The sequence below is a fragment of the Myotis daubentonii genome, chromosome 4 (genome assembly GCF_963259705.1).
Source record: "Myotis daubentonii chromosome 4, mMyoDau2.1, whole genome shotgun sequence".
NCBI classification, from domain to species: domain Eukaryota; kingdom Metazoa; phylum Chordata; class Mammalia; order Chiroptera; family Vespertilionidae; genus Myotis; species Myotis daubentonii.
In genome coordinates this window covers 19,384,679-19,397,186 of record NC_081843.1, presented here as the reverse complement: position 1 = coordinate 19,397,186, position 12,508 = coordinate 19,384,679, and the positions used below count along the sequence as shown (strand labels likewise).

The window sequence follows — 12,508 nt, the reverse complement described above, 5'->3', positions numbered from 1 at the left end:
AGTGCTTCTTTCTAGTTACCCTCAAGCTGTCTAGAATAATTAGTTTTACTTTCTCTTCCTGAGCAAACTTTAAACTAAAAAAAATTAAACATATAAATAAAATTAGGAATATATTATCTACTTATGTATTATATATAATAATATAAAGATATATATGTGTGTATTTTAATCCAGTGTTCTAATAATAAAAATGGACATATTTTTCTAGGCACTGAGATATAAAAGAATATAAATAAAGACATTAATGACTAATTTCTCCTACTTGCTCTTATTACAAGTTAACAGAGCATCTTTTTATAAATTGCAGAACCCAGGTGAGCTCATCGGAATGTATGAAAACAGCAGAAAAGATAAAAAACTCAAATCAATGACAATTTCAACAAGACACAATCCAAGAAGGTGCAGAGTAATAACTACAGTTTGCTGCCAAGCTTAGACTCAACAGGTTATGATCTGAATTCCGAATGGTTTCCTCTTGCCCTGGCTCCTTGTCTCAGGTTGGGAGATGGTACGGAATATGCTTCCATCCTCTCTCAGCCTCCATGAACTAAGCCCTCAGTTTCTTGTCCATCTGAGAATGCCATCCTTGGTGTCTCCAAGTTTTACAATGTTCTCACTTTGGCTTTTTTCAACAGTGATGTCTCAAAAAAAGATTGAAAATGTAAATAAAAGAGAAAGGTTGCCATAGAGTTGCTGACTTTTGCCAAGTAAGAACATTAAAAACAAAACTGGGTATGAGAGAAAGAGGGGTGGGGGGAAGCTACCATTTGCTGCTGTCATCATTTCATTAAAAAAAAAAAGCTATTTTTTTTTAAAAACAGCATCTAAGAAAGAAGCCTGGACAAAGCCTGGGCCATTCCCCAGATGAACTGACAGCCCTATTACATCGCGCCGTGTTCTTTCCCTGTCCTGGGAAACCAGTACTATGTCATCAGAGGCAGCCATCAGGCCCGGAACCGGCCTGGGAAGACAGTGCTTTAAACAAAGCACTAGGTTAAGATCTTGAGATCTCTCCCTGAACAATTCACAGAGAACAGGGGGCTCACTACTGCTTTGCAACCAGAAGCAGTTTCAATCTCTGGAACTTGGCTTAGCTGAGAGGAATGAGTAAAACAACGGGAGTCCCTCCCTTGTCTGCTCTGCATTGCTTGTCCTCATTAAGGAAGACCTATTATCCATAGAAGAAGCAGTCTGTATTCTATCCCACAATAAGAAAAAGTACAATCATTTAGTCCCTAAAGTACAACAATATTTTTTATATTACCCTTTGTATCCACAAAAATATGCTGTACCGTACAGGAGTAAATTAAATTTCCATTCACGATGCTCAGATGCTTTCTGGCTGACAATCTCTTAATTTTTAGTCTGTCTCATTTGATAAGGACTCCAAATCAAATGCTGTATTATTTTAAGTGCAATTGTCAGCCTTATTTTAACAACGGCTTCTCTCTATTATTTAACCTGAATCCAGGAGGTAATACGTTCTCAAATACAGAGGGAGTGGCCTGCACTCAAAGAAATAAACTCAAATCCCTTTACTTCTTCAGTTTAGATCAAACTTAGGAGGCACATTTGGATTTAGTTCTATTTTCTGTAGTTATGCTTATGACAAAATACTATAAGAAGGCAGAAATTTGGTCTTTTGCTACCTGTTTCCTTCCTTGCTTGCTTCCTTCCTTTTTCCTTTTGTCTTTCTTTCTGTTCATCCACCTGGCCACCTATATATCTGTGTATGTTTTCATCTATCATCTATCTATCTATCTATCTATCTATCTATCTATCTATCTATCTATCCATCCATCCACTCACCTATCTATCCATCCACCCATCTGTGTGTGTGTGTGTGCGTGCGTGTGTGTATAACTATCTCTATCACCTATATAATTTAAAATAGTAGACCAGCTTCTCCAGGACCCCAAAGACATGTCTACTTATCCCTGTTGAGTTTTTAAAAGAACTACTAATTTACTTCTCTCTTAAACAGCACCTTTTATTTGTGGGTTATGAGTATTGGAATTAAACAGTGTTGTAGCATGTGGCTTGTGACTACAGCCTGAATATGACCAGTCTTGGCCACATTTTATTAACATTTACCAAGTTACTCTAGTGAGTCCTTCCTAAGGTCCTAAGGCACAGGTATGTGTATGTGTATTGTACACATGTATGTATGTCAGCACACATATATATGTATGAATATACATATATATTTCAATTGCAGAGAGCAAGATAATTGATATTATGGCATTTTCATTAGATTGTCTATTAAGTTGAACTTGCCATCACACCATGCTTGTTATACAAAAATAGAAATTTCATATGGTATAGTCTAATACTGCCAATAAAACTTCAAGATCTCAAAAATCAAACAAACTAAAAGGGGTAGAAAATAAACAAAGGCCAGGTGCTTGCTGTCTCTTTTGCTCAGTCTTGGGTCATCTGTACTGCCAAGTCTCTAACTGTATGTATAAAGCTGCTGATTTCAGGGATTCTTAAAGGAAATACATCGTACATGAAAGATGAAAGGGTCCCTGGTACCTATCAGTGCAATGGGATCATTATGAAATTTCTGAGTGAACCGCTTTGTATCACTTTTTTCTCAAGCTGGTCTGTGTCTAATTCCCTTCTGTCCTAATGTGGAGAGACGTTCTCATGCACTGGTTGTTAGATGTTAGGATGTCAGCAAGCAGGACAAGCATGACAAATACCTGCCTTTCCGAAGAGATCACATTTTCATCCAAGCTATGTACACACCATAGGTATTTCCCCAAACATTTGTAGCATAATTCATTGAACAAGGAGAGCCCCCCCCCGCTTCAATCCGCCCCCCCCCATCCCCTTGTTTGGCTGCTCAAAGATGCAACAACCATCAAGTCATAATACACAAAGAAACCAAGAGCCAATCCATAGAGAGAAGCCTGCCCCCAGGCTAATCCAAGCAAGCCATTCCTCGAGCTAATGTGATGATGGACCTGTCAGATCCAGAACGTATCACGGACACATCAGCAACACCAAGTGGCATGCAATGACCAGATGACCGTCGGCCCCACTGCCATGCTTTCATTGGTTCAAGCTCAGAACACAATCTCCTTGGACAGTTTGGACAGTTGGCTTTTCATAAATCAAAGTGAGGTTGGAAATAAAGGTTTGGTGAGGTCAAGTGCTTACCAAGTATTTCCTAAATGCCGAGGAAAGATGTTTGCCTATTCCCGTTAAATGCATCAAGGAGACTACCAAATCACCTAGTCCAGTCAGGTCTTTTTCTTTTGGGGAAATCTCTGCCCACACCAGATGGTCTTCGTTCTGGAGGTCAGCGTTCAGAAACTCTCAGGATGCTCCAAGGTAATCAGCATGTGATAGTTTAACCAAGAAAATGATGGGCAGAGAGTTGCAAGCTGCCCATCAAGGACCTTCTGGGCCTTCCTGAGGTTACCTGAGTTCAATATTTTCCAAAGGTCCCTGCATTTTTAATTGGGTGAAAGCTTAATTTGTGCTGATAAAAGGTAAAATGATACCAACTGGGGACACCAAACTTCTTTCACTTTCAAGACATCTGAAATGACTCATGGTGACAGGGCAGGTTGCTGCACTTTCTCTTTGGAACAGGTTGCCAACTATGGACATTACCAAAACATTCTAATTCCTGCTGATTTTACCTCCTATCCTGGAAGGGTTTCTTTGGGTTAAGGAGTTTTCCTCTTTATCTTCTAGAGAACAGGAGCTAAGAATCGATCACTATTGATATTATACTGTGATTGTGTTAAAATAAAATATTAACAGCTGCCCTAAGATAAATTCTAGATACTTGGCATCTTCAATCTAGATTCAAAAGCTATTCTGATAATTTCACTGAAACATGTGTATTCTATAAAAGGGTCTTTCTTCACTTTACCTGTTTACTAAAAGTAATAGGGAAGACCACCACTTCATAAATACACTTTACAAATCAAACCAGAAATCATTTTAAAGATTGTTTTCTGGTAATTTACCTATTACTGCATTTACTCCAATGCTATATTTCCATATGTGGCATGTGTCTTGCTTATAATACAGTTAAATAGGGTTGGTAACCAATTTACACAGCAAGTAAGAAGACCTAATGTGCAAATATTTTTAATGAACAGCAAGAGGCCAATTACATGGATAAGACTATTACCACTGAGTTTGTTTCTTCAACTGAAACTATTAGACTCAAGTGGGAATTGTAAAGTTATTCAAAATTTACCAATTCAAGAATGAGGGCAATTTTTCAGTAAGACATGTTGCCAATGAGAATCTTAATAAAATTAAAATAACAGATTTTCATACACATATTTGCATATATGGTGCCCGCAAATGCAACAACATTTTAACTTAAGTTTTAGATGAATACAAAAGGAGATGGACAGATCCTCAAGTAATTCTATCTAAGAATAGTGTTAAACATTATTTTTTTAAAAAATGTCTAAATTGGTCTTATTGAAGAACGCAATTTAAGTGAGATCTTTGTAATTAACCTTGTTTTCAACTTGGGGGTAGATGCACTTATACTGAGAAGCAAGATAAAAATCCCTCCAAAAATAAATCCGTTTAAGATTCTTATAATTATACGGCAGGCTTAAGTTACTATGATTATAATTACATACAAAGTGGGTGTTTACGAATTTAGCATCTAGAAATATTTTCATAAAAATAATTAAGGATTGTAGATAAACCACATTATAACTGATACTTGGTGAATCTTTGGTGTGCAGAATTTAATAGCGTTAAGCCTCTTCATTTGTAGGATAATCTTAAGTACTTCAAGATTGTCAACATTTTTATTAACCTACTGACCCTCTCCTTTTTCCTAATCCAGTGTCAAAGCGTATTGAAGATAGCAACTTACATAAAACCTATTTTTGTAATTATTGGGTAACTGCATAATTTATGTATTTGGATCTGAATCTTGCCAATTGTTTGAATTTCTTTGGAAGCTCCCTCCAGCCTTGAGACCTCGTTATGGTTGTTTTTTAAGAATACAGTAATAATTCCTGCATACAAGCAGAAGGCAGATCTCAACTCCACCTTGCCAAAGAGCTATTTTATTACATGTGTGTGCACGGGGTTTTCAAAGTGCCGTTCTTAAGGCTCAGCAATTTCCTTTGCTTTATTAGACCTCAGAAGAATCCTGTAGCCGCAATGAGCTCACAACACGTCTGGGAGGAATGGAATGGAACTGCAGGGAAAGCGCCAGAGCAAACCCAGGTAGGAACCCAGTCACAACAGGCTAGGGAGGAGGACCAGTGGCTGCCGACACCTCCCATTCAAGATCAAATACATCTCCTTGCTTACCTGTCTGACCCAGCATGCCTCAGCCACACATGCAAATTGTTATCATCACTGCTTTATTCATGAAACATATTTTTAAATTAAAGGAGTCATTACCCAAAATAAGCACCCTCGGTGACATTTGAGCATGCAGAGCATCTGAACATTCACATTTATGTCCTCAGGAAACAGAGCCAACGCGTTGCATTCAATATGGAAACACACACTTTCTTTTTTCAAGGCACCTAAACAGAAATAGCTGCGGCTTGTCGTTTCAGGAACCGAGTCATCTGTTAAGCCTGGGTAATTGGTCATAAAGCTCTTCCACACCAACCCTCCCCCGCCATCCATTATGACTTGTGCATTTTTTAAACCCACTTCTGTCCCTTCTGCTGCCTGTCTTAGGGTGTGGCGTGCATTACAAATAAAAGTCGGCTTGTCTTAGTAGGATTGGACACTGGATGTTTCAAAAAGAACCGATCTCCTTAGCAATGCCAGCTACGCCTCCCCCATTCCTTTCTGATGGATTAAATAGTGGTTCACTGGGTGTAAAGAGCTGTAACAAAGGGAGATGGGGTGCTTGCAATCAAGGTAAGCCTGTGGGATCATCTTCTATTTTCTTCATCTGAGCTGGATGAGGCCATGGTCTTCCAGAGAAGACCATGAGCAGGTTGCACAGGGAGTGTGCATGTACATGCAAGGTGTGCTGTCGCAAGGGCTGAAAGATCTCTACACAAACAAAACATACCATTTTCTTTGTGTCTTAGCAAAGAGGGCGAGAGTTTAGAATGAACTGGGCATCGCTGTCCATCCTGTCTCTGTGTGGCCCTCTTTGTGGTCTCACGTGGGACCTAACTTGGTGGGTGCTGCCTACCCAGATGTCATGCATTTGCATTAAGGCTGGACACGAATCTCATCTCCCCACCAGCTGAGTTAATTTCCAAGTGGCTGTCAAGCACAAAAAGGAAGACCCTTACCTGTCACTGTAGGCAGCTGCAGTGGCTGGGGTAGGCTGGGCGTAGCGGTATGCAGCATAACCACCCTAAAACACAAGGAGAAAGTGAACTTAGCGATGCCAAGGAGCCCGACTCAGGGAGGCCCCATGGTGAGACCACACCAGAACAGCAGTGACCCAAACCTACCAGTCTAAAGTGGAGGTTAATGAAAGCTTAGTGTCGGAGCGGAAGTACAAAAACACACACCAGAGGGACAGGGGATTGGAGACCAACTCCAGCCGGATGTTAAAGGTTAGCAGGTGTAAGCATATCCCCAGGGGGAACCCAGGTACCCTTTGAGGGACACGTACCTAAGAGTTAACAGTGATTGTCTTGGGATGGGGAGGATTATGGGGAATTATTTAAATACTCTTGATACTTTGCTGAACTTTCCAGATTTTCAAAACCGATTATACTTTACCTTTACGTATTAACTATTAACTTACATTTTATTCAGTCTTTGATTCCTTCCTTAAAAATCCAGCATAGGTTAAACCACTACCCCCTTGTCTTTTCTATTTATTTATTTTTAACCCCCATAGAAGGCAAGCTTACTAGTAATCTCTTGCATATATAGTTGTTTAACCAGTAAAGCAATTAAAGAAGACAGTCCTTAGCTTTGCACATCTTACATAATTATTTTTAAAAAGAATTGTAAATGCTTCTTAAAAATTCTGTCTTTTCGGCTAAAGATATCACAGAGATTCGGATGGGGAATTCGGTGTGTAAAATATGATAAAGGATTCCAATTTGTAAATAAAATCATTAAGAGAGAAAAAATATGAAAAAATAATTAACATTTAGTTGTATGTACCAGTAATTGCAATTGTTCAATTAAGCAGAGGACAAGCAAATGGGCATATTTGAAAGGAATGTGTTCAGTGGAGCACTGATTATCAAACTGCGAAAATAACAGAGCGTCTTGCTCAGCCGACCACGGCGAGACATCAGCCACTGTAGAATGATCTCAGCACAATTAACAAACAGGCTCCAGGCTCCACTGATAAGACAGGGACCATCCAGGTTCTAATAGGAATGCAGTCCCACAATCCTCTGCGGGGTAACTCGGGACAGGCTACTGTGTCCACGGGCAACTAACAGCAAGACCATGGATGTGCCAGAGGGTACCTAAGCGTAGAATCGAGAGTAGAGGAGTTTGTTACATTTGGCTCCATATCCTATAGGGAAAAACCAAGCAGTAGGATAGGAGGCAGATGAATGGGGAAGCTCAAAACTCATCTTTTAAAAGGTAGATTAAACTGGTCTCAATCATTTATTTCTACCTTCTACCACCCACAGCTCACTTTCAGAGGAATTTTGCCATCACTTACAGAGCAATTCTAGAAAGCTAGTTTGTCCTTGCACAAGTTTGTTCTTCGGATCAGTCCTGGAGGAGACAGATCCAAGACATTCTGACAGATAATCAGCAATAATTTGGAGCCAGATAAAAGAAAAAAAGTCTCCCTTGAAAAACAATGTAAAAGTAAAAAACACACATACAAAAAAAAAAAAAACCAACACAAAAAAACACGAGGTCTTAGGCAGACACCACCTGGTGTTCCAAACACCATGTTCTCTAATTAGGAGCGGGGAAACTCATTAAATGTGCTGAGGAGTTGTAAAACTAGAGCCGTTGTCACACCAGCACCAAGCTCAGACACAGCCTGGTGGGCTGAGGGGAAAGAGGTCACCAGATTTCTGGAGCCATTCTTTTCATTTGCCTGTCCATCTCCGTGGCTTTCTTGATGCATCCAGAAAGACAGGTGTACAGGCCTGTGCAGTACACTTAATGAGGGAGGAGGAGGGGCTGGAATTGGCTAGCTGATGGCTGGGAAGCATTAGCTGCAACCAGCTGAAAGCTTTGAGTGGAGAAAGTGTGTGTGTGCATGTGTGTGTGTGTGTGTGTGTGAGAGTGTGTTATTTTTGTCTCTCACTCCCAGAATAATAAAAAAAAAATCCTGCCAAGATATTTGCATCAACTGCCATGTCAATCAAACATGCTTTGGTGACTGTGAATTTGGTCCCAGCAAAGATTTCTAGCCTCGTCCCACTTGCAAATCCTCTTTGTTTGAACTCTGTACATCTCCTTCAACTTCTGCAGTAGTTTTCGTCAATGAAATTAGGTAACGAGTTTGATGAGTGGAAATAGCTGTGGCAGTGCACACAGAAGGTAACGAACATGAACCTCACTGAGCACTATGCCCATATTTATTGTATGAACCTAACATGGATATGTGTTCACCGGGGATCCATCTGCACCACAGACATGCTCATCTATGAAGCTTTGAGAGGACCCGTTCTCTCCATAGTTGCATATGATTTGGCCACTCAGAGAACATCGGTGTGTGTTTCCATGTAATACCAGCACCGGTGGTCAATGCCCTAACACTTATCTTTGTTCACTAGGAATTTGTTTAAAAGCTCTCCAGATTCAAGAGTCAAGGCCATCGTTTGCTAAAGTCTGTAGAGCCCGTGTCTGTGCTGTACGATATGGTAGCCACTTGTCAGTGACTATTGAACACTGGAAATGTGACCAGTACAACAAACTGAATTTGTAATTTATTGAATTTGGGTTCATTGGAATGTAAACAGCCACACGGGGCTGGTGGCTACCCTAGTGAGTCCAGGTCTATGTGATCCCTGAAACATATAACAATTGGGAAAAGAAAAGGGTTAGGTGGCCTCAGACCTGCACATCTATCTACTTCATTGCCTTCTGGACTGTTTTTCGTCTGTATAAAACCCACATTAGGGGAATAACAGAGTTGTGTATTAACTCAGTGTCTGTGTGCAAATACTGTAAAATTATCAAAAAAATACAAATGGCTTTAATTTGCCTTTCTAACAGGTAACTGTCATCAATTTTATTGCTCCATATTTTGCAGTTCGCTGAGCATAGCCAGAGCTGCTGCAAGGTTCTGTGCTAATATCTGAAAAAGGAGAGCTCACTTCCATTTGCTGTCACCAAACCGTGTCCATGTTGAAACTGGTCCTCCCAGATCTTAGGACGAAAATGCATCCTTGACAGCGAGATTTTCCACCACTACCAATGGAAAAGGGGTGACAAGCACAACATAGTTCTCCACTCCCTACTCATAAAACATACTCATTTTTCACATGCTGGACAGCAGCAAAATATAAATGTGACCTTATATGAAATATAAATTTTAAATGGCCCTTATAAATTGCCCCTCCCTCCCCTGCCACCACCATCAGATGGATGTAGCCACTAAGATACTGGCTCACCCGGTCGGAAACATTTCATTTGTTACCGAGACCCCTGGAGGTCCTTTGGGGTAAGTTACTGATGTGGAATCTCTAGTGATGCCCTAATAAAGTATTTTCAGAAGTGTACTGCTGGGATACTGGTAGTAGCAGGGAAAGGGAAGGTACCTGAATCAGATAGGCTTGGGAATTACTTAATTAAACACTATGGAAGTGATTGCTCTATTTGTGGAACTTAAAGCAATGCTGATGAGCACCATGGCTCTCCACTGCATCGCAAAGTAGACAAAGGGAATCACATTGTTAACTTGAGAGCATACTTTTTGGAAAAAGATGTTCTACTATCCAAATGGTGAATTACTTGGGGGAGGTGAAATTTGTGGGTGCTCGTGGGGACCTGGGATGGGTGGGACTGTGATGGGCTTGATCACAGACACATCTCCTCCTCTCCAAGAATATCCCAGGACCTCACTTTGTGCAAAGCAGGTAGATCGGTGTATGTATAATAAACTTGACATTTTATGTATGAAAACAACATTTATAAGGACATTTGCAAGATGAGACACTTAAATATAAATCATTATTCTCTAATTTATCTGCATTATACATTCAGCTGTTTTTGAAATGTGGTAAGTTTTCTTGAAAGGTAAAAATAAAAGTACATGTCAGGAATTTTAATTAATTTGTCCTCTCTTAGTCTCAAGTACCCCTTTTTCATAATAGAGTTCTTATTAAAATGATTAATTTTCACAGTAAAAAATGTACTTTCTTAATGGACTTAATACTGAACAAAAATGATAATTGCAGGTTATAGGAAAACCCATGTAATAAAACTCCCACTGATTACCCTAGTATTACATTCTTCTTTCATTTTATTTGACAGTTTTAATGTTGGTTTTAGACCAAATTTGGAGACTCAACCATCTACATTCCAATGAATGTGGGGCTCCTTTTCTTCCTGCAAATTTTTTCATTTGGGGGTTGCTTTGGCAGTGAGAAGTAGGTTTGGAAGCTATACCAATGGGTGTGAAACAAATTTATAAGAACCCACAATGAAACCAAGAAGAAATATATTAGTTATACTCAATACTAGATGCATAAGAGGTGTTTTGTTTTTGTTTTTGTTTAACCATTCCAGGTGACTCCTGGAACCTACTAAAATTTTTCTTAGACAATTGGTTCAAAGAAACCCTAGATTTCTTTTTCACTGAATTTATATTGATTGAGACCAGATGCATTTTAAGAAATGTATAGCCAAGCCAGACCCCCATTTTGATACACTCATGATCTAGCAAAGGGGAAATTTGAGGATGACCATCTCCCTTCTTGGAGAATTCACATCAAAACTGGAAAATTCAGTTCAGTCTTTCCTCCTATGTTAGGGAATATCTCCCTCCCTGGAATGGTCTTGTTAGTAAGATTTCACAGCAAACCCACAACCAGAGTGATGAGTTTTTCCACCAGTCAGGATTTCATACCTGTAGCAATTTATTGCCATACACAGGCTCTTGATACACTACTCTATAAGGAAACAGAAATGTAATGTTTTCAATGCAAAAATGAAATAAATAAAAGAAAATGCATAAGTCAGACCGAAATTCCAGAGCAATTCATTTACAAGTTTGCTTCTCTTCACTAAGACCTGGAGTGACCCATGGAACCAGAAGAGGAACCAGTGCCAAACAGTTCTAGTTGCAAATTTCAGTAACTGAGAGAATCAAGAAGGGGGAGATGGGATCAAATAACTCACCGATTTGTGTTATAACCCGTGTTTCTTTTTAAAGGAGGAAGAAAAGATATTTTCATGGCTTTTTGCCCTTCCAAGCATATTACAATGGTTCAAGTTAACTATTTTGAAATTTCTCTCTTGAGCTCATGATTGGAATTCTCCGGAATACCTGAGGATTTAACTTCGATGCCTAATTATTGAGGCAGTTAAGGTGACAGTACAGTAGCAACCATAACTGTATCAACACCTGTGTTTCTTAAATTTAATTTCTACTAACATCAAAAAGCACAATTGTATTTCATAAATTAATGAAGCACATGGAAGCTACCAAAGCTACTTTGAATAGGTATGACTAGAAAAATGATGTGTGTGTGTACATGTGCATGGGTCTAGAAAATATATGTGTTGTTAACTTGTTATTACTTCATTCAAGTATAACACTGACAAGATCTCAAAAGAACCAAGGGACAGATGGAGTTGATTTGTGGATGGGAGAGTGATTCATGGGTGTGGCTAATCTTTCATGTGTGGTTCTAGTTTGAAGTGAAATTTCCAGTCCTAGGGCAGACCTCCAGGTGAATATTTTAAGAGATTTAGGGATCTGCCTTGTAAAGATGTATATATACAAAGTGTTCCCCAAAAATGTATACATACTTTAACAGCTGGTAGCTCAATTTTGAAAATGAAATGTATTTTAATAAACACTGCCTTTATAATTTTGGGGGAATATATATATTTGGAGAGGGAGAGGGAGAGGGAGAGGGAGAAAAAGAGAGAGAGAGAGAGAGAGAGAGAGAGAGAGAGAGAGAGAGAGAGAGAGAGAGATACTTATGGTGAAATGCTATCACCTATTTTTTTAAAAAAGAAAACATTTCTGGTTTGGAAAAATAAGGTGAGGTAATAGGTAATGAGACAGCTCCCTAGCAGAGCTGGGTGGAGAGAGGTGAGGGCTGAGTGTCTGGTCTTCACCTGTAGATGCCTAACTTCCTGGTGGGCTGTCACCTCTCCTAGATGCCCAATGCTGATGCTGAGGGACTCACACTGAAAACAGGGTCTCAGAATAAGCACTTGGGGTATTTTATTTGGAGAATTTCCACTTTCCAGCTTTGCATGTTCCTGACGCTACTGAGCTCGACCAGTGGTGGAATGAGGACACCTCTTTGCTTTAAGATCCATGGACAGCAGAGTGACACGAATTCAGAAATAACTGTATTTAGCCATGGCGTCAACCAGAAACTCTCATGACAGAATTTAGGAATGATGTGAAAATGTG

At 39.6% G+C, this 12,508-nt stretch overlaps 1 protein-coding gene across 29 annotated transcripts in view; it reads right to left on the bottom strand.

Annotated features, from left to right (window-relative positions):
- RBFOX1 (RNA binding fox-1 homolog 1) overlaps positions 1-12,508 on the bottom strand; it is a 1,463,300-nt gene that overhangs the window by 32,656 nt on the left and 1,418,136 nt on the right. For 17 of the 29 annotated variants that reach the window (XM_059693122.1, XM_059693101.1, XM_059693123.1 and 14 more), the window contains one exon: positions 6,264-6,328. In XM_059693122.1, the coding sequence (XP_059549105.1) occupies positions 6,264-6,328 (65 nt within the window). Of the gene's footprint in view, positions 1-6,263; positions 6,329-10,984; positions 11,028-12,508 lie in introns of all 29 variants that reach the window. The other 12 variants (XM_059693106.1, XM_059693100.1, XM_059693095.1 and 9 more) reach the window with 1 other exon arrangement.